This window comes from Cloeon dipterum, chromosome 1 (assembly GCF_949628265.1).
Source record: "Cloeon dipterum chromosome 1, ieCloDipt1.1, whole genome shotgun sequence".
NCBI classification, from domain to species: Eukaryota; Metazoa; Arthropoda; class Insecta; order Ephemeroptera; family Baetidae; genus Cloeon; species Cloeon dipterum.
The window spans coordinates 14805469-14826793 of record NC_088786.1 but is presented as its reverse complement, the minus strand read 5'-3'; the positions used below and the strand labels follow the sequence as shown (position 1 = coordinate 14826793).

General features: G+C 37.2%; 4 protein-coding genes across 5 annotated transcripts; all 4 read left to right on the top strand.

The window, feature by feature from the left end:
- The first annotated feature begins 4213 nt into the window (after positions 1-4213).
- Positions 4214-7097, top strand: LOC135947928 (uncharacterized). 2 transcript variants are annotated; one of them, XM_065496926.1, is made up of 5 exons: positions 4214-4500; positions 4559-4752; positions 4846-5412; positions 5732-5823; positions 5889-7097. In XM_065496926.1, the coding sequence occupies exons 1-5, from the start codon at positions 4326-4328 to the stop codon at positions 6319-6321; spliced, it is 1461 nt and encodes a 486-aa protein (XP_065352998.1). In that variant the 5' UTR covers positions 4214-4325; the 3' UTR covers positions 6322-7097. The 2 variants fall into 2 exon arrangements, with proteins under 2 accessions (XP_065352998.1, XP_065352997.1); XM_065496925.1 differs by having other exon boundaries at positions 4223-4500; positions 5468-5823; positions 5889-7095.
- A 493-nt stretch (positions 7098-7590) lies between these two features.
- On the top strand, positions 7591-8673 carry LOC135947931 (selenoprotein P-like). Its single transcript, XM_065496929.1, has 5 exons — positions 7591-7794; positions 7846-7994; positions 8049-8109; positions 8161-8368; positions 8426-8673. Exons 1-5 carry the CDS (start codon positions 7772-7774, stop codon positions 8516-8518), a joined length of 534 nt encoding a protein of 177 aa, XP_065353001.1. The 5' UTR covers positions 7591-7771; the 3' UTR covers positions 8519-8673.
- A 138-nt stretch (positions 8674-8811) lies between these two features.
- On the top strand, positions 8812-11640 carry LOC135947929 (uncharacterized). Its single transcript, XM_065496927.1, has 5 exons — positions 8812-9556; positions 9623-9719; positions 10249-10354; positions 10843-11075; positions 11238-11640. The coding sequence occupies exons 1-5, from the start codon at positions 9510-9512 to the stop codon at positions 11484-11486; spliced, it is 732 nt and encodes a 243-aa protein (XP_065352999.1). The 5' UTR covers positions 8812-9509; the 3' UTR covers positions 11487-11640.
- A 2731-nt stretch (positions 11641-14371) lies between these two features.
- LOC135939097 (ras-responsive element-binding protein 1-like) lies at positions 14372-15570 on the top strand. Its single transcript, XM_065483690.1, has 3 exons — positions 14372-14397; positions 14455-14897; positions 15005-15570. The coding sequence occupies exons 1-3, from the start codon at positions 14372-14374 to the stop codon at positions 15568-15570; spliced, it is 1035 nt and encodes a 344-aa protein (XP_065339762.1).
- The last annotated feature ends 5755 nt before the right edge of the window (positions 15571-21325 follow it).

Sequence of the window (21325 nt, the reverse complement as noted above, 5' to 3'; positions counted from 1 at the left end):
ATATTTTCTTAATGATTAGTGCGTCTTCCAGATCGGTTAAGACACTGCGATTAGCGTTGAATGCTGGAAAATCGATCAGCAAGGTTTCTTTGTAACTTTCAAAACTCGGGTATCGAAAATTATTGATGACGTTGTCTGCAACGAGAGGCATGCCATCCAAGTCCCCGAGAAACAGAACGAAGTTTGAGTCATTGCCTTTCAAATCAATGTGTTGATAAGAAGTCTGTGAAAAAAATATACATACATACAGTATTCAGGCTTAATTATATCAGCAGTTTTCTAATGATGTTTAAGGGATGTGCAAAAATAATCGATTATATAGAAATGAAATATATATATATATATATATAGCATTATAGGTTCAAAGAAATTTTATTGCGGATCAGCAGAGCAATTATGACCCATACATCGCCACATCCAGAACGCAACAAAAACATAATTTTCTTGGAAATATCAAATGGTTTGTTAAGTTTATCAAAAAATTTAAATTTAGATTTTTCAGATATAAATGTCTTGAGGAATAATGGCAATAAATTAAACCAGGCTTCATTCTCGTTGTAAAAAATTGATTAAGATGTACTGGTTGACGTCGAAACTATAGTCGAGAGATTAAAAATGACAATTTTTTACAACGAGGATGAAGCCTAGTTTAATTTATTGACATTATGAACACAACCTCGAGTGGCCGCCTATTTAAAAAATCTTGAGGAATATTTGAAACGTGTTTAGTTTAAGAAGACGACAATTAGAATTTAATCCAAGTTGCAGTGGTAAAAGTCAAATAAATTAAATTGAGATTGAAAGTTAAAGTTTAGCCTTTAAAGGCCAAACTTTTTAATGTTGGCCTTAGCAAGTTGGAATTAAGCAACATGTAACTTCTATTATGTGCAATAAATAAATCATGACTGACGAACAGTTAAATCTCAGATTTTGCCAAATTTATCGAAAATTTACACGGTTTTTGTGGATGATTAAGTTTAGCTTGATTTCGATCCCTTCTTTTGTGGGCAAATTATGAGCAAAGAAAGTTTCCTTCTGGCGAAATATATCAGGATTTCCAATACGGAGACAGTGATTAGCATGCAAGCTTAGGAACCGATTTTCTCAAAAATTTAAACGGCAACCTGGAAAATTTTAAGCTTTTCCCAAATTTCAGGTAAAGATAAAAAATGATTTTTCTTTCTATTGTTGAAATGCTTTTCTTGAAAAACAACTTTGAGTAACTCCTTACCTCGTGTGGATCCTTACAAATTATTCTATTCCAAATCAACAATCGCTAACAAAATTGTTGTTCAAAGTAAACCTTTACAGCAAAAGGGAGAAAAATCCTTTATATCTTTGCTTGAAAATTGGGAAAAGATTTAATTTTCCAGGTTGCCGTTTAAATTTTTGAAAAAATCGGCTCCTAATCTTGCATCCCATTCAAATGGCCAGCACTCTCCCCTCATCACGAATTATTTCGCCAGAAGGGAACTTTATAAGCTCAAAATTGACCCACCATTGAATTGATCGCGATGAAATGGATTGAAATCAAGCGAAAAATCATTGACAAACTGTTATAAGATAACAAAACAAAATATTAGTATTAAAATTTGAGCTAGAGAAGCAAGTATTTTTTTTTATTAAATTTTTAATAATGTATCGCCTATTTTTTTCTTCTATTTTTCAAAAAATCACCTCTATATTTGGCTTTGGCAATCTCACTGCTGCGTAAAACACCGTTGCACGTTCGCGTATTTCAATAATATAATGGGAAAATTTCCATTGTTTAAAATTAAATTTGGTCAACAACCCCCTTGTTATTGAAGTCAAATAAAATTGTTGGTTGAAATAATTGAAAGTAGTGTCGGTTTTTAAAATCTTTCAAAATACTTGAAAATTGATTGTTCGTAATCGTACTCATCTGAATGTCCGGACATCATAAAAATAAAAGGCTAAAGAAAAGATAATCGAAAGTTGGATTTGCACAACCCTATGAGCTAAAATACATTCCTACCTTGAGAAATTCATTGATGGCGGACGCATTAGTTGAGTCGTAAATATTTTCCAATGGTTGCGCACACGATGAAAAAGCAAAGAGACCAAAAAATATCTAAAACAAATTAATCAATTTAAATATAAATTGAAAACACCATTCTTCTAGACTTACTATAATCGAATACATTGTCATACAGGCAAGGTAAAAAATGCAAAACCGCATCAACGGCGCTCGTGTCCTTCTTCAGTTAGTGTGCATCCTTGGCGATACGGCATTCAACTATGGGGCTGCTTAAATTTTCAAAGAGTGTGAGTGCAGCATTGCGTAGTAAAATTTCCCTAATATTCAAGTGTTTTCAAAATCGCATTGCGTAACCATTACCTGGGTTATCGGTTTCCCACTAGCCTTGTGGATTTCCATAAGCGTAGTGATATATGTTTTGAACTCTTTCCAACCTTTATACCGTAAAGTAAAGTAGGTAAGAACATAAAAAAATTCCAAAAATTGTTACAATATAACACATGTACGATTCGAACAAGCATGTGACGAAATTGTTCAATTTCTTTTAGATTAACTATGATGAAATCCTTTTACGCAACATAAATAAATTAGGTTGTGCGTAACAAAGAAATGCCATTGTGTTTTTAAAAAAATCAACTCGATCCGACCACTTAAAACAAAATCGATTTGATATTTTGTTGATTGTACCCATGTGGATTAAATAACTGTCCATATAAACAAGAAACATTATATATATATAATTCACATAAACTCGTAACAATATTTATATAGCTTTATGCTGTATCGAAAAGCCATTGATTAATAAGAAAATAATTATTGAATTAAATGAATTATGTTTTCCATGCAAAAATATTTTTGCTGCTTAATTACCTGCATACATTTCGAAAAAACATAAATATATTCTAAATGATCACTTCAAAAATAAAAGCAAGCTTGTTTCTTTTCTTGTTGTTTACAATGTAACTGTGTAAACAGTGAAAGTTTTGAATAAGAACAAGCAATTCGAAAACAATAATAATGTAAGTCTTGTATTCAAACTTCTTTTCAATTATAATTCAAACACTATTAATCAATCAACTTCGTGTATTGCATCAAGTGTTTAAAAACACATTTGTGTAAGTCCTCATAATGTGCCTCTGCTAGAGGCTTGCGTGGCTTTTTATTCTCAGGAAGTATATGTGTACACTTTATTCAACGAAAGAATTTTAAGCCAAAAATTCACTGTTTATATTTCTTCCAATCGTAAATTTAACTCGGTTTGTGGTATTTTAAATAATCATTGTCATTATCCCTTAACCTTTCTAATATCTTATTTTTTTTTAAGCAAAAACGCCGCGATTGACCTTTGACTGAGGTTCAAGACGTAAAAAGAGCTGGCTAATTAAACAATTTAATTTATAAACAGACATATGCATAATTTGAAATTTTCACCAGAGGAGGACTTGACCTTTTTTAACTATGCTGTCTTATTTTCTCTGCACCACCACCGGCACAGTGTGTTCATATGAAGCGTTTTCCTCTTCAAGACGAATTGTGTTCTTCCAACTATCATACAGTGCATGGCTTGTTCGGCTTATTAAAGTTTTTATCACCATTGGCTTTACGACCATGGAAATGTACAATTTTTTTGCTCTTTTTATCTCTGTACGAGGACCGGGAAGGGCGCGCACTGCACTAGCACGAATGCTGAAACCCGGGTCCCAATAACACCGCGAACGGATAACATGGGCGCACCAGGCCGCACAGGGACCCAGCCCACTCAAGGGCCACTTGCCTCCGCACCAAGGACTGCATTGAAACGCTAGACATTCGTCCCGTGAAGCCAAATCACGCATGCTGGAAAGGTGCAAACCAGCAAGTAGCGAGGCATTTCTAAAACATAGGAATCCTTAAAGCCGAAACGTGCTGAGAGTAATAGAATAATACAAAAATCACAAATTTAACCAACGAGTACACGTTGAATTTTATTTCTACACCATCAGCTATAAATACTTTCACCTCAAAGTTAAAGAGTTAAACTGATAAAAATAATATACAAATTAAGACCACTCATTGTGTTCAATCTCTATGTGACAAAGCACTCGTATTCCATGGCCGTACATCTGACATTCAGACAGGCGCTCCGCGACTGCTGGTCCATCTAGAATTTTCAGATAGTACGGAATATGTAAACATTTCTTGTCCCGTGACGTTAACTAAATTAAAAAACAATCCTAGAAGAAACCTGGAAATTGAGAAATTATCTATTGTTTGTGAAAAGCAATTCATTAGATAATGAAGCCTAACGTGAAATGACAATAATATTTTTAAAAATATAATTTTAGGCATGGTGCACTCAGGAGAAGAGCTTTTGGCCATAGCCAGAAGAAAATTACAAGTGCTAAAATGCAACAAGCAACTAAACAATCGTCCTTACCAGGAAGTCTGCCAAAATATTGCTCGAAAGATTTACTTCGAGTTAGGTCAGCCATTTGAAAGCGACGAGTCATTGAGAAAATTACGTGAGTTAATCTTCTTTCATATAAAATGAAACCGGGAAACATACTAAATTTTATACAGCCGAGCAAATACATCCACTTGTGCTGGAGGAGGTGGAAAAAATTGTGTGTGCGGACGAGAACAGGAATGAAAAGACGCTAACTGCAATTTTGTCTGTTCTTCACCTGCTGCTCTCGCCCAAGACGAAAAGCTTCCAGGTCGGATGGTTGACATCTTGCAGTCGGCCAGACACGATAGATTCTTGCCAACTTAGGGTGCACAGTTTATTTTTATTTCCTTTTGAGTTTCATAAACAGAAAGTAAAATACATTGCATCGTTCTAAAATTTTGTTCCCTCATTAATATAGGTAATAAATATACTGGCAGCTTCCGCCCCTAACTTGAAGTCGCTGACGCTCGATGACTCAACTGGAGTAAAGCCGCTTTCACGATTCCCGTTAATCACAAAGGAGATTATATCTGCTATCTTGCAAATCAAAACATTAAAATCGCTGAGCACAGGTCGCTTCTTTATCGTTGACGATCATCTGATTAAGATTTGCAAAAAGTTGAATTTTCTTCATTGCCTTCAAGCTAATATTATTTTTAAAGATAAGTCAAGTTTGTCAAAGCTGGTAAAAACAATGCGGGACAACCTGAAGCATCTGAAGGATTTTCGCTTTGATCGGATTGCGGTGAAAGACGGAAAAGAACTAAAAGATGACTATCAAGTTTTCCCCAAAGAGCTCGTGAAATGCTGTCTAAAGCATATTCCACGTCTCCAGATCGTCAAGAGCTTGGTAACTGACCCGAAATCTCAGGCAATGAACTTTTTGGATTCAATAAAGGGGCCGTCCAATCTGTGCCACGTGCATTTGAGTAATGGTTCCTCGTTAAAAGGTTTGATTTTGCTTCCACGAGTCACCCACTTCAAAGTAATTATGCTTCATGATTGCTAATATTATATTATGATTAATTATTTTTTTAAAGATGACTTGGGATGCAAGCCCAAGCTTCATTCCCAGGAAATTGTCAACTATTCAAAGCCCATTCTCATCTACCAACCGTTCTCCAATGCCTGTGTTCCCGAATGTTGAGTATCTTCACTTAGAAGGTCTCTCTCTGTCTCTGAATCTCCTCCGATTTGCAATACAGTACGGCAAAACCCTTCACACACTAATCGTGGACGCACGTGCAGGATCAAATTTGACTGTTAACCTTAACGACCTGTCAATTCATTGCCCAAATGTGCAGTCGCTTCATCTCGGTGGGATTGAACTGTCTGCTGACTCTATCATTAATTCGTTTCCCCACTTGAAACACCTAAAGCTCATTCTCTTGAACAGGTATATTTTAAATGGTGTAACTTATTGTGTATTTAAATTAATTATAAATTTCTTAAACTAAACAGAAACGCCGTGAAGCTGTCAAATTTTCTGGCAGTGCCAGCACTGATAAATGTGGACATCAGGGCGATTAGATTCGACATTGAAGACGTGATTACCGTGTCCTCTAAAATTAAAGCTGGAAATGTTTTAATGAGCCTTGAAGCCTTCCGACTTGAATGCATGCCATACGATACAATAAAAACAGATGAATTCGCAGCAATTTCTAATCTGGTGAAGTTAGCGTGTGCCTTCCTGCCAAACATGCGAGCTATCCAGTTGGACGTGACCTACTTTCCTCCGATTCCCAACACGCCCGAAAAAGACAGCAATGGACCGATTCCTGCTTCTTTTCGAAAAAAAGCTGCAATTTTTGAAGCGCTTGGAGATCGCAATCTCATCCTATTTCTAATTGAATTCGGAATGAGTAGCAAAAATGACTGGAATTGTGATACTTAAATTGAAAATTATTTAAAATAAAATTTTTGAAAATTATAGCATTTGTTTGGACAAATTAGTTTAATAAAAACAAAATCAATTAAGCTACATAAATGCAAGTTTAAGCAATGCATGTTATATTAAACAAAGCAAAAATAAATTGTAACTTTTAATCAGTTCAAGAATAAAATCCAGAGAATAAAAAAAGACATATTCGATATTGTGTCTTTTCAAAAATTATAAAACAGAGTTTTGGGGAATTCTATCTTCACTTATATGTGCTAGTAACTTCCAACCGGCTCGCTAGTGACTTTAATTAATTATAATTATCAAGTAACAAATTATTATTCGCATTCATAATATTCTATAAATATATTTTTTTTTTGCTCTTTTTATCCTTGTCCGTCCGAGGACCGGGAAGGGCGCGCACTGCACTAGCACGAATGCTGAAACCCGGGTCCCAATAACACCGCGAACTGATAACATGGGCGCACCAGGCCGCACAGGGACCCAGCCCACTCAAGGGCCACTTGCCTCCGCACCGAGGACTGCATTGAAACGCTAGACATTCGTCCCGTGAAGCCAAATCACGCATGCTGGAAAGGTGCAAACCAGCAAGTAGCGAGTCGGCGCCGGTGCGCCTCCCAGCCCGTTGAGCAATTCGAGTCACTAAACTAACCACTTTTTGCCATTTCTGACATTGGGTAGCCAGTATTAGATCTCCGAACTGCTCAAATACCTCTCATTGCTTTGACACTCCTGAGAGTGCCTTAACAATGCGAGCCAACGGGCTGGTAAAATACTACTGTTAGTTTAAAAAAAACCTGTTTCAACCCCAACACTTATACACAGCAATTGAGATGGTTCAAATAAACTCCAAGTCATTACGATAAGTCTCAACAATAAATTTCAAGACGTCTTGTTGAATTTGATGATACTGTATTAATTAACTGACCCAAATTCGTACAGAGATTTAAAATAAAAATTTGTTATATAATATATGTTTTCTTCATATGCACTTACGCGCGTTAATATTTTATAAATATAGGAATTGTTTTTATGACCACTTAAATGATTAGTGTGAGTGTGGTTAAGTATATAAATATTATATCAGTTAAAACATTAAAATCTAGTACAAATTGCATTGACATTGTTTTTGTTATTTTTACAACACTTGCATTCTTTAGAAAACGACCAAGATCTTTCCAAAACATCAAATAATGATGATATCTTGCTGAGGTCACGCGGCCTCTTTGCCCTCGACCTCAACCGATAAGCTTTGAGTTCTAGAGCTGCGACGCAGTGTAATTCACGCCGCGTGATGAACAAGTTGTTGTTGAGCGTTCTTCTGCAGGTTTGCGTCGTTTTGGCCGCTGACCTATGTTCACCAGCGCCCAGCGATCTGCAGGTGAAACCCTTTGGAGTCGGCCAGAAGGTGCTGGTGGTGGCACTGCTAGACGCCAGCTGAGGAATGTGCCAGAGGCAGGCTGTCAAGTACTTTTCCCACCCTAACCTTTCGCATATTCCTCACCACCTCATTTGTAGGTTGCAAAACCTTCAGCTTCGCCTCGAAGACAGTGCCGCCGTCGAGCAGAAACCAGTTTTCATAGTCATTAACGAAGACCATCCGTGGTCGAAGAACCAGTTTGATCATCTGAGGAACCTAGCAGGACGCAAGGTTATCACCATCCAGGGTATTTGGTCGACATAAACCACTAGTCTTAATTTAAAGATGCGCGTGCTCGTAGGTAATGGACGAGACTGGGCGTCGGTCAAGGGTCGCAAGGACGACATTCTCATCATTGACAAGTAACAGAAGACTTAGAAAAAAAGTAAAAATTTTCACTTGTCTCTTGCCAGGTGCGGCCGTGTGACCTTCCACTTGAGCCTGCCCTGGAGCCAACTGCACCTAGCCTACGTGAAGGCGGCCATCCTAGCCACTTCGAAAGATCAACCTTGCGGCAGCTGCTCTCAAGGTTCAGAACTTGGGATAAAAGCTGCTCCCGCGGACACAGTCAGCGTTGACGATGTGCTGCCTATTTTACAAACCCTGACCAATGTTACTGAGGTGAAAGCTCGATCGTTTCACAGCACGTTTTGTAATGCGGACCTTTTTGTATCATAGACAAACAGCAATGAAATCGACACAGACGAAAGAGAGCAGAGAAAACAGCGCCAGCTTAACTGGATGCGCCCTTATCTCGGATTCAGCCTTTAAGTCGATCTATAATTATGCTCTTACTCGACAGTTGCAATAAGCGAACATCTGTATGACGAACTCGGCCAAACCCTAGTCGGAAGCTGAATTTCTGATGTTAAAATGTTCGCTCCCTGCAACGGTCAAAATAAACATGGTTTAATCGACTAGTTAAACTAATTGGACTATGATTTGCTTAATATATAAAATCTTTCGCTATACACTTTTCATTCTTCAACAGAAAAAATTATTAGGCATATATCCCATAAATACGACAAATTATTATCATTACATCATTAGCATTTCTCTCTGGCACCTTTCCTGGCTAAATTATTGCTCTTTCAAACTGATTATTAGTAGCAAGTGGATAGGAGTTTTATTTTTTATTTATTATATAACATTTTTAACTATTTTTTTCATTTCATTCTCAATTTGCTTTAATAAAAAACAACACCTTTTCAATATACTTGCTCCTGAAAAATAAGTTGTACCATGCATAATTCATTGGAAAAATTATATGCTTATTAATCATGGACGCACTCTTCTCATTTTTCGAACATCTGTCAATACCCTAGTTTCACTTAAAAATGCGCTGCATGCCTAAAAATACAAATATAAGAATTTAATTCCATTAAAAACGCAATTTAGCCTGATAAATGACTGGGAAAATTTTAATAAACACACGTCACATGTAATAGTAGGCCAATGATCACAATTTATTTTAATTAAAATGTATACAATTTTTCAGTGAGCTTGTCGGATTGAAATGAGACTGTAGAAACGAACCGAAGATTCAATTATAGGCAAAGTGATGTGAGCTTGTATAAATAAGGAGCTGTCCGCATTGTTTAGTTACGATTGCAGTCACGCGCCACGCCTCACTGGCTGATAAGCGGACGTGCATGGCCATAATTTCGATAATTTTGGCGTGTGTGTGGCGGTGCGATGAGCAACTCACGATAAGCGTCAATTCAGATAAGCGTCCGATCAGTTTAGTTTAGTGTAAGCGAGGATGTCGCAGCTGAAGCCGCCGTCTGGCCAGCAGCTCCGCCCCAGGAGGTAAAATCTATTCAGTGCATGATTTCCAGCATTGTAGTAATTTGCCATCGATTGTTGGGACGTAAGCACGGCTAAAAGGGCGGCTATCGGTCAACACAGCCGCTTTGACGCAAGAATATCCGACGTTTCCGTGCTGAAGAGGCGTAATGCAGACTTGCAAAGGGTAATTTAATATTAATAATTATGTACATTGCACACAAAATTTTAATATAGAAATTGTCTTGCTCGGTTAATATAAGAAAATAAATAGCAAAGAAAATGAGAGCACCCAACAAACTGTTTTCTGCTAGAAAAAGATAAATATTAAATTCAAGTTTTCAATCAACTAAAACAAATCTTGTTCTTTTTTCTCCAACTAGAATGTATTAATTTTTCTGAGTTAGAATGTCGACACTCAATGTTTGTTGTTCAATCATATTATATTATTAATACAAACTATAAATAAAACCGGCTTTATCCTCGATACTTAAAACTTCCACCTTTAAAATTTTATTTCAACTAAGCTCCTATAAATTTTTACAACATTTCTAGTATGAAACTTTATGCTCAGTTGGCAAAATCGAATGAACAAGGTTTTATAGTGAGATATATTCCAGCACAGAGGAAATACTGCGTTTTGGGGAGGGAAATCACCCATTGAAAATGGCTTTCCAGAAAAACTTTGATATTTAGTTTTTATCAACTTATTTCAGCGGATTGCAACGCAACGGCGTGTGGACAACAAGACGGCGCGACAAACTCTGTTGGAATTGCTTGCCTCGATGAAGGAAGAGGCGGAAAAGGGAATCGCCAGTAGAGGTTCGTGGCCTTCTACTCGTTGGGAGCTAGCAAGTTGTCCGGAACGTTTAAAACGGAATTTGTCCGAAACACCCAATTGAAAGTTGTCCGAAAAGAATTCATCCAAAAATTCTCATTCGCATCTCCTATCCTCACTTAGTTTACATTACTGAAGGAACACTTAAATTTCGGACTATTTCCGTTGCGAATAAATTCCTTTCGGACAACTTTCATTTCAGAAAAGTTTCTTTAGGATATCTTCCATTTTTTGGACAATTTCCAGTAATTCGGAAAAGTCCATTTTGACACTTCAAACTAAATCTTTTCGGACAACTTGCAACACCCCCTATCGCCCATTTTAGTCCATGTAAATTTCAACCATTTCACTATTACAACTAAACTTTGCTCAAGATTGAATGTTGTAAATTCAAATTCGTTCGATAGCATTGCTTCCACTAATGAACGCACTGCATGTTTGGAAATCGGTTGAAAATAAGAACATCTTACAGGCGCGGCGGAGCGCTCGAGGAAGTCGATGGCTTTGGCGAATTCGACGCCGGAGCTGGCGGCCGGGCAAACTGGCGGCGCTGGACGTCGGCCAAAGCTGCGCAAGTCGCTGTCGCTAAGTGGTTCCCGAATGTTGTTCCACAACTTTCTCAATACAATCCGTGTTTCCTCAAAACGGCGAAGCCGCTCTCAAGACTCCATTTTTGACCTCGCCTATCTCGACCAGGACCAGCAGGTCTATTAATATTTATCCTATTTATATTATTTTCTTGCAATAACTCACCTCTCGCGTAGAGTTTAGAATTCAATATGTAATTCCTGTACTTTCCAAAACAAACTCTTTTGTTTTGGTCAATGCGGACATCCTGCTTACGACTGGCGTGATTTTGCTATGCAGGTCGTGCGGAAGGCGGCACGCCAGGCGCAGCAGCGTCGCAGTCCATCTGTACGCTCACTTTCAGCCGAGCCACGCGCTCCAGTGACCGCCGTGACCCGCGACCCCGCTGGACGCCGCCCCGAGCCTGCAGACAAATTTTCTAGGAGGAGGCGGCCGCAGTGCAGTGCAAAGGCTGCCGAGCAGATTCGAGCTTTCGAGCGACTCATCTCTAACTATTTGCAGTATAATCTGCCCTCCACAAATCTCTGATTATGAGGGTCAATCCATCATGTTCGGATTGGTTGTTCAGCTTTTATTTGTAATCAGGTAAATTTTGATTTGAAACAATTGTCCAGCATTATGATCATTAACACTTTTATGTATTGTTAAGGAAAAATAAAAAAAAACATGATACGCAATGAAAAAACACCGGATTTTAATTTAACTATCGTAATAAATGTCAATACGTACGTCAAAAGAATCCAACTTCACTTCTTGACAAATACATTATCATTTCAGACGTGTTTATTACTCGTCAAGCAAAGCTGAGTTTAAATCATCGTATTACGGCACGTGACGACGACGAATCAATTTTTTTGTTTCGAGCGTTTATGCAGATCCTGCTTATCATTTTTTGCCATTGTTCATTAATCTTAATTATATATGCATGTACATAATTGAAATGAGCAATAAACAGTAATAAACGATTAACTCTCGAAATCAGTCAAAAGCTCATGTTGATATCCATTTTTCTCAGTAAATCCGAGTAAATCATAATATACTCGCGCATGCATGTGGTCGTAGAACTTCAGAGAACGCAATATTTTGAAACATTGAATGTTTTTCTTCTTAATTCTTTTTCTTGCGGTGTACAGCGCAATATTGAGCATTGTTTCATTTCTAAAAGTTCAACTTTAAATATTAGAAGTAGCTGAATTTCCCTTCCTTTGTAAAAAGTACTTGTGGCAAGTGCACAATGATCGTGATTAGTGTTTAAAATGTGTGATTTGCGGCACAGTGCGGCGTGATATTACCCTGTGATTGATCGTTATAGCATTTTTTCGCTAGTGCTGTTCGCCCTTTCTTGCTTAATTTGATATTTGATTTTATTTGTACTTTATGTATATGACATGGCAAGAATAAACAAGAAGAAATTAGAAAATAATGTGAAAAGTTCAGCATTTATTATATATGCCTATGTGGGCAAAGGTGTTTAATGTGACTTTGCAAGCGACAACCAGCGACGAAGACCCGCGCACAGGTGAACTCAGGGTAAAGTTTAACGCTATCAGGTGGCAGTAACTACACCTATATCGACTCCACTTTTTAATGACGATATTTTGCGCTACTTATATACACGATTCAGTCTTCATTGTGTCGTGCATGCTGATGTCAACAATGTATTTGAGGTCAGCATTGTCTGATGATGACCTGAGAAGTCCATCAAATTTACTGAATTCACTATATCTCAAGCATCTCCTGTTATAAGAAAAAAAATTTAATTGATTCGTACATCGACGGTGTCCAATAAATGAATAACTGACTAATTTTGAGAGTGAAATTTGATTTTGCTTCAAATTTATTCACCTATCTAATTTTAAATTTGTATTCATTTTTTTAGTAAATTTGATCAATGGCTAGCGCAGCTTACAGTTAAAATTTCGGTGGCTCTAACCAATATTTGTCGGCTGGTACTCCACAGAGCTGCTGGCTGACCTCATTTGCATATAAATTCGATTAAAAAGTCATGTATTTTACTCTATTTTCTCTCTGAGTTTCTGACATTTGGGGTCGAATGCTCTGCTTCTTACATTCATAATTTTTTCGTTGAGTGGTGTCTTAATAAAAATAAGTCAATTGAGCAACGAATTTCATTTGCGAGCTTGCTCTTCACATGATATTTTTAATAAATTTGTTTTAAAATCACTTCATAGAGAGGGTTGATTCATCTTGAAGAATTCATACAAAATAAAGCAAATAAATTTGAGCACATGATTTATTATTTCAGAATAAATATTTCACAACTGTTTACGTGATCAGAGTTACCTCCTTTGTAATTTTGTTATTTTCTTCTCTCTTTGCGCCGCGTAAACAACCAGAACAATAATATTTTTAAGATTCTGGATGGTCACGTGGTAATCAAACTCCAATCAAAAGTGACTTTTGCTCTCAAACCTCCTAGATATATAATTAGTGCTTGTGGTATTATAAGGTTTCCTTTTCTCAACCTCATATCCACTGCCTTCCAGTTCTGCAGTTGAAACCTACTGGGCCAAGGCAGAAGTTTGTTCCTGCGCTCGCTGTAAATGGGTTCAAAGGTGAGTATTTATATCCATAAAGGATCACCACAGTTGTTGAATAGCCTCTTTGTTTCATAATTATTCAGTACCGCATTAGGTTTTTAAAACCAAAATACTTTAACTCAACATGGTTTCAGCGGTCATGTTAGCTGTCACAGACAGTCCTTACAGTTTTAAAACTCTGTAAGTTCAAATTTACACGCTAAATATTTATTATTACAACTGTGAAAATGTTGATTACGCTTGTAGATCAGAATAAAAGGTTTGCTTTGATACACCTTTCAAAGGAAAGCTACAATAAGCGGAAAACAAGCATGAATTTAAAAAGAAACACCAAAGATTGCTAACAAAACTGATCTTTCCTTTTAAATACACAAATTTAAATTTCAAAGCTACCAATTTGTTACATGGGTTAAATTAAAACCAATGTTAAAGTTTTGTCACTAAATTTGTGCTCTGTCTCAAGGTGCTGAGTAAAAACGAGCAGTGAAGGTTTTGAAATATCCTTACTTATTTTGTCTGTACATTTTTAGCGTCTATAATGTATAGTTTTCATTAAATAATATTCAATTACAAGCCAACAGAAAATTCTCACCTCCAAAATAGGAAATTTTCTTAAATGTTTTGTTTTAAACATCATTTATATAAAAGAGACTAAAAATATTTTGTTATTTTCATAATCTCTTTTCGCGCGTAAACATGATTTTGAGATGGAAAATACTGAAGTTGTTTTCATCTTAAAATTGTTATGATATTTTAACTGTAAGCTGTGACAGCTCTTAACGCTAATGACTTTTAAGCAGAGGCCAAGTGAAAATAATTTTACTATCATTCGTTCAACAGGTACAAGCCACCATGGACATCTCCACAGCTGGCGTTCGGTACGAATTCAAATGCCTCCTTTGTTCAATGGTCTTTCCCAATTTACGTGCACTCAGAGGCCATGCCAAAGACCACATGAAGATGAGTCCACCGTACAAGTGTAACATATGCCCCTTCATCTGCAACGAGAAGGTCGTTTTGCAGCGTCATATTCGAACCCACAAAGGGGACCAGCCGTACAAATGTGGACTTTGTAACGATTTCTTCTCCACAAAATCCAACTGCAAGAGGCACTTGCTCAAAACTCACGCAATCACCAGCGAAGAGCAACTTCTTTCATTGCTCACTGAAAACGAACAGACACCTGAGAAAAATTCGACTCCGCAAGCAGTAGTGCAAACTGCGGGGAAGGACCAAGTATTGACGCCTATCATGCAAAACTCCTCAATGCTCTTGGCCTTAATTTCCAAAATGGCGCAGGCAGATTTAAGCAGGGGTGTCCCTCCTATTTGGAATCCGGAACCATTTCTTAATCAGTATCTGGTGGCTTCCGAAGCTGGTAAGTTAATATATGTTATATTTGCTGTTTAAACAATTTTCAAGCCATTTTGTAATTTTCAATTACCTTTATCTGGTGCTGATCTTTAAAAAAACTATATTTTTTAGATTTGGCTAGAAGTGAAGACACCCCTATGATTCCATCAGGGTGGCGGGATGAAAAAATAATTACTAATTCATCTGCTGGAGAGGAAGATGAGTGTAATGAATCTATAACTTCTGAGGAAGATTTTGAAGATTCCAATGGTTGGGCTGCATTTTACGTCGATACCATCATCCATAGCACCGATGAGGATGAAAGTGAAGAACGTGAAGGAAAAGAGAAGAGAGCTAAAACAAGCGCATACTCAAGAGCTCCCAACAGAGTAGCATGCCCCGTGTGCAAAGTCACGTTTCCCTGGACCAGTTCGCTGAAAAGACACATACTGGTTCACACAGGAGAGAAACCGTTCCGTTGCAAGTTTTGCCCTTTGAGCTTTACAACTAAATCAAACTGCCTCAGACATCAGAAACGGAAGCACTCAAATCAGAAAAACTTAAAATTGAGCGGCGAAGACTCTTCATTCAAGTGCGATATTTGTTTCAAAAAATTCAATCTCAAGCTCAAGAAGGACAAACACATGGAATTGTATTGCATACCTCGAGCTCGTCATAACCAAAGCATGGAATCCTAGATTAACATTTCATTAAGGTATATTTTGCCGGAATAGGAATAAAATTGTTTTTTTTTCGTAATCATATTCAGTGTGGCTTAATAAAGTGTATTCTGTACAATATTTTTATAGATTTAAGTTGCATGATTGCAATGTATGTGATTGAATAAAATTTTTGACCATGTGGTAATTTAAATATTGGTGTGAATATTTTTTTATGCTCTTTTTATCCCTGTCCCAGGACCGGGAAGGGCGCGCACTGCACTAGCACGAATGCTGAAATCCGGGTCCCAATAACACCGCGAACGGATCACATGGGCGCACCAGGCCGCACAGGGACCCAGCCCACTCAAGGGCCACTTGCCTTCGCACTGAGGACTGCATTGAAACGCTAGACACTCGTCCCGTCAAGCCAAATCACGCATGCTGGAAGGGTGCAAACCAGCAAGTAGCAAGTCGGCGCCGGTGCGCCTCCCAGCCCGTTGAGCAATTTGAGTATTTCAAGTCACTAAATAACCAGCCCGTTGGCTCGCATTGTTAAGGCACTCTCAGGAGTGTCAAAGCAGTGAGAGGTATTTGAGCAGTTCGGAGATCTAATACTGGCTACCCAATGTCAGAAATGGCAAAAAGTGGTTAGTTTAGTGACTCGAATTGCTCAACGGGCTGGGAGGCGCACCGGCGCCGACTCGCTACTTGCTGGTTTGCTCCTTTCCAGCATGCGTGATTTGGCTTCACGGGACGAATGTCTAGCGTTTCAATGCAGTCCTCGGTGCGGAGGCAAGTGGCCCTTGAGTGGGCTGGGTCCCTGTGCGGCCTGGTGCGCCCATGTTATCAGTTCGCGGTGTTATTGGGACCCGGGTTTCAGCATTCGTGCTAGTGCAGTGCGCGCCCTTCCCGGTCCTCGGACAGGGATAAAAAGAGTAAAAAAAACTAACCACTTTTTGCAATCTCTGACATTGGGTAGCCAGTATTAAGATCTCCGAACTGCTCAAATACCTCCCATTGCTCTGACACTCCTGAGAGTGCCTTAACAATGCGAGCCAACGGGCTGGTGCAACTAGGAAAAAGAAAACCTCTTGAGAAAAGTCATTTCAAAATGTGTGTTAATTCTAAATTAGGCTTACTATACTATATATTTATGAGAATAAATGACGCAATTAAGTCACAAAATAAATAAATGTATGTGCTATGTCAACATATCGAGATTGAGAAACACGTTCACCTTGTTTGTGTTTTCGCTCGGGTTCTTTGTTAAGTTTTTTGAGAGGATGACATAACACGTATATTTATTTTATTTAGTGACTATATATATAGCGCATTTGGAAAATATTTCATATTGCAGAAGATGAATAGTCTTCAACAAAGTTAATTGCTCTGCGGCAAAAATACTATCTTTGAGTTCCTTGCCGCATGAAAGACAACATTGTTGATAAAAGGTGAGAGAATGTAAAATTCTGTTCTGCGGTGGTCATCAAATCCGCTATTCCCAAAAGTGGAGATTGATGTTATGAGTGGCTCTATCGGAATATGATCGACGGTTTCAGTTTTACGTCAAGCAGGACTTGGTGAAGTTTGTTACGTTTGCCATCCAGGTCACCGAGAATCAAAATGAATTTGTTCATTCCCATGATTCGCACGAGGTTGATTGCTCATAGGTTACCTGAAAAAAAAGTCAAAATTATTTACATCCATTGCTCACGCTAATATATGCGTTAATCAGCTTGTTGGCACTTCCAGCACTCGCTGACAAACTTCTGACGACCATGGAAAAGGTAGACAATGACAATAAGATCTAAAATAAAAAATAATAACCTAGATTTGACCGAATCAATCTGAATGAAAATTTGCAAATAATAATAAATATAAATAAGTTTTAAAATCTTGTTTTGATTGAATGATTGAAAAGAAAGGATTAGATCACTTGAGTAAGTAGGGCACACTTACACGCTGTCAGGGTTTTACCTGACGATATTACGATCGCATTAATAATTGTTGCGCACCGATATGTATTGACGTGAACTTTCGGGCGCCCACAGGGGAGAGTGGAGGGAGAAACTCAGGTATCAATAAAGGCGACGTGAGAGCCTCCCTCTCGCGAGCACACGACCTGCTCGCACCCACAATTCGCTCTCCTGACGGCACGCGAGCAAGAGGGTAACTCTCTCGCTCCCCCGCTCGTCCCTCTGGGTAGCCACGCTGTACTGTCGCCGCTATCATCAATAAACTGGTATGGTATAGTAACCGGGCATTTTCCCTTCTTGTCCACCCTGCACCCTTTAAAGTCGACCATGGCTAGAGGAACAGGCTCCGACCTCGTGATAAGGAGAAGGCGCGCCGGCAGGGCCGATTGCACCCATTCGGCGGCCCCTGCCCCGCGTCGCTGACACACGCTTACTCTTCTTTATTATGTTGATTGTGACATTAAGGCTATCTACTTTGCACGCATCGTGACGTAGTTCTATTAAGTATTTGATAACGGTAAATATTGTCAAACAAATCTACTATTTAGTAAAAAAAACTGACTTCAATTAGAAGTAGAGTGGAAAATCAAGTTCATTTTCTAAAACATTTCACGTATCGCACCATGAATCAGTTAAAATATTTCATAACATATATGCGCAATCAAATGTTAACCGATTGCCTAGTTTCGTAAGAAAAAATCATTTTGTGAAAAATGGTAAATTTTGTAAACTTTGTAAGTTGATTTTGTAAAAATCCCTAGATTGCAGAAATATTTTGATAAAAATATGTCTACCAAGTGAAACCCCGGGAAATAAACAAGTTTGATAGGGTTCAAGTACTTACTCTATAGTTGTTGCTAACAAAATTATTTTATACTAACCTATTTATTTCCTTGGTTGATTGTGAGATATATTTTTCTAAATATTTTAGTGCAATCTGGACTAGAGATTTATTTAAATCAATTGCCAAAATTTAAAAAAGATTTTCGATAGTAAAGAGAAGCCAGGGTGAAGTGATTGATATTAACGCGCGCGCTCACATCACGGAAGGCCGCCAGTTGCGAGGAGATGCAGCCAACCGCCACCCTCGCCTGCAACCGTCACCAGCGAGGAGTGTGTTTGGCCAACGTGCTTATTCCTTCGGACAACAAAAATAAACGTTCCAATAGATATATATTAATACTAAAATTCCGAAAATTCCAAATGAATTCTTCGTATTTGGTATAGTATCAATTTTTGGACGTAATTTCTGCTGACATTCGATCATCTTGGTCATTTTAATTTATTTTTTTCTATTTAGCTCTGGGAGTTCTGAATAAATGACAGTTTAAAATATCAAATGAAATACTAAATAAATATTAGGTTTTTGTTACCTTATTTGACTCAAATTTTGAGAAAAAAACACAAAGATACACCGGAAAACTAATTGTGCCACCAGATCCAATAGGTTCATTATGTATTTAACAATTTAAACAAACAAACTGCACTATTGTTTGATATGTCCAATATACATTTATTTTTATTTTTGCATAGGGCATCGTATAAACATTTGATAAACGAACAATCGCTTTTCTCAGGAATCTGATATATAGTACTGATTTGAATCAAATCGCTTTTTTGTTTTTAACAAACCTTTTTGTTTTATGTTTGTTTGTTGTTTGTTTGTGTTATGATTGACTATAAGAGCTCAAAATAATACTAGTGTTGTTCCGTATATAATAAAAACATTAACTTTTACATGCTTATAAAACTATAATTTTTATTATTGTTAAAGCGAAATACCCGCTTCTTAAATTTAATAAAAACATCATTTTATCTGCACTGAACTTTAAAAAAGCTGACTTATTGCAATGAGGACGAATATCACTAAGAGATTAAAGTTTTGAATAAAAGCACATGATTTGAAAGCATCATCGGTTCCCTCGTCTGGACAAGTGTGCGATAGCTTGAGTATGCCACCGCTCTCATCTATGACAGAAATGAAATAAATGCATTCCGATATGCAACGTCCGAAGTGCCGTGATAAATTATATTCGGAATAATTAACATTAATTATATTTTCCAGGCAGTTTTCGCCTTCGCTGTAAACTTTTAAAAGATGTGGCTTGCACAAACTCTCCTTCATACCGTCACTCGCATTAAGCCTTATCGAGATTTGATCTCCCTCCGGGTTGTCTCCAATTTCCACTTGTACTAGTGAGGGATCTGTAATCACATTTTTTTAATGTAACTATTAATTTATTTATGTTCATTTTGTAACAGATCTTAAGCGTAAAAGAATAATAATGAGTTAATTCTGCAGTGTTTCAAACTGAAAAAAAAAATATTTCTCATGAAATATATTTTTATGAATACAACATACCAACTGGCAAACAAAGCTTCGTTAGGACTTCAATCTCATTTCCTGGACCCGAGTACTGGCCCTTTGTTTTGTAAAGGGTCAAACTTATTTTGTATGTCTTGTTTTGCTCCAAACCTTCAAGAACAAAAGGTTCTCTGTAGGATGAAGCGTAAATTTCTTTCCTTAATCCATCAATATCCTGTTAAACGTAAAAAATTATAGAGTCTCTTGCATTTTTTTTTTTCAAAACTCACTTTACACAGAATATCAATATGGTCGAATTCAGCAATTCCACTGAGGCTCTCATTCATGTTAAGGACAATCTTCCTAACCCCAACATCAGCAACAGTCGGAACCAAAAAAACGGTTTCTAAAAAAGGAAGTAAAAAATATGAATTTCATTAAATTATTTAAACTGCTATATGTATATTTATGTACTATAAAAAAATTCAAATTCAAGTTAAAGACATCGAAATTTTTATGATTTCTGCTACAACAGAGAAATGATTTTATTGCAATATTTTGTTAACGAATAAAACCATATGTGCCCTCACGCCATCATATTTTATTTGATTATTTATTTGTTTTTGAAACGCCAGACATGCCAGTCTTGCTAAAATAATGTATGTATGTTGGGATGATGCAAACCAGCAAAAAGCTATTCAGAATGCTTTTGCATCCTTTCCATGTCCGAAATGGGCTTAGTTGTCATTGTAATACAAGAGAATCTAGTGTAGGCTTATATCAGCCCGCACTTTATTCCCAAATATCTCTAGGATTTTCATATTTTCAAGTGCACGCGGTGCATACGCTCAATACGGATCATCGGCTCAGCCGATTAAAAAACCTTAATCGGAATAAAAAAATTAAATAATTATAATTTAATCACTTGTAACAATAATAGAGTAAATTTAAATTATGATATTAGATAACGGGACTAATTTCTTCAATTTGAAATTTAAACTACACGAAAACCTCTATTTAAAAAAAACTGAAACCTGTTTTATAATATACAAAATATTACTGCGCAAGTCTCTAAATGTAACGTGATGATATAGAGCCTACATATTAATGCAAAAACTCACCAACTAACTTCTGTTGAGGGTTGCATATGAAATTGGTAAGAATTTTGTTGTTATCTTCGTACACAACAGTCACTGAATATTGAACGTCAAGTTTGCATGGAGTGTATCTTATTTGAAAGTTAAATCCATTTTTTATTTGTATCCTATTGACTGTGTTCGTTTCCATGTTGATGATTTCCATGGATATCGGTTCACACTGGTCGTCACTGGGTTTAAAAAATCGAATAAAACTGTCTTTCTGTTTATCCTCTTCAATTCGGATGAGCGTGGTGTCTGCAATATTAAATTAGTGAAAAATGCTTACAACATTATTCGTCTATAGCATACTTGTTGCAACACATGGTTTGGTTTGTGCCTGCTTTTCCTTGCCAGGAAGCAAATTTTGCTCG

Bases quoted from the DNA above. Each gene is read 5' to 3' on its own strand.
- LOC135947928 (XM_065496925.1), top strand. From the start codon at position 4,326: ATGGTGCACTCAGGAGAAGAGCTTTTGGCCATAGCCAGAAGAAAATTA. The intron at 4,501-4,558 runs GTGAGTTAATCT...AATTTTATACAG, and splicing joins CGAGTCATTGAGAAAATTAC to CCGAGCAAATACATCCACTT. The intron at 5,413-5,467 runs GTAATTATGCTT...ATTTTTTTAAAG, and splicing joins CACGAGTCACCCACTTCAAA to ATGACTTGGGATGCAAGCCC.
- LOC135947931 (XM_065496929.1), top strand. From the start codon at position 7,772: ATGTGCCAGAGGCAGGCTGTCAA. The intron at 7,795-7,845 runs GTACTTTTCCCA...CCTCATTTGTAG, and splicing joins TGCCAGAGGCAGGCTGTCAA to GTTGCAAAACCTTCAGCTTC. The intron at 7,995-8,048 runs GTATTTGGTCGA...GCGTGCTCGTAG, and splicing joins CAAGGTTATCACCATCCAGG to GTAATGGACGAGACTGGGCG.
- LOC135939097 (XM_065483690.1), top strand. From the start codon at position 14,372: ATGGACATCTCCACAGCTGGCGTTCG. The intron at 14,398-14,454 runs GTACGAATTCAA...ACGTGCACTCAG, and splicing joins ATCTCCACAGCTGGCGTTCG to AGGCCATGCCAAAGACCACA. The intron at 14,898-15,004 runs GTAAGTTAATAT...TATATTTTTTAG, and splicing joins TCTGGTGGCTTCCGAAGCTG to ATTTGGCTAGAAGTGAAGAC.
- LOC135947929 (XM_065496927.1), top strand. From the start codon at position 9,510: ATGTCGCAGCTGAAGCCGCCGTCTGGCCAGCAGCTCCGCCCCAGGAG. The intron at 9,720-10,248 runs GTAATTTAATAT...AACTTATTTCAG, and splicing joins GTAATGCAGACTTGCAAAGG to CGGATTGCAACGCAACGGCG. The intron at 11,076-11,237 runs GTCTATTAATAT...TTTGCTATGCAG, and splicing joins ATCTCGACCAGGACCAGCAG to GTCGTGCGGAAGGCGGCACG.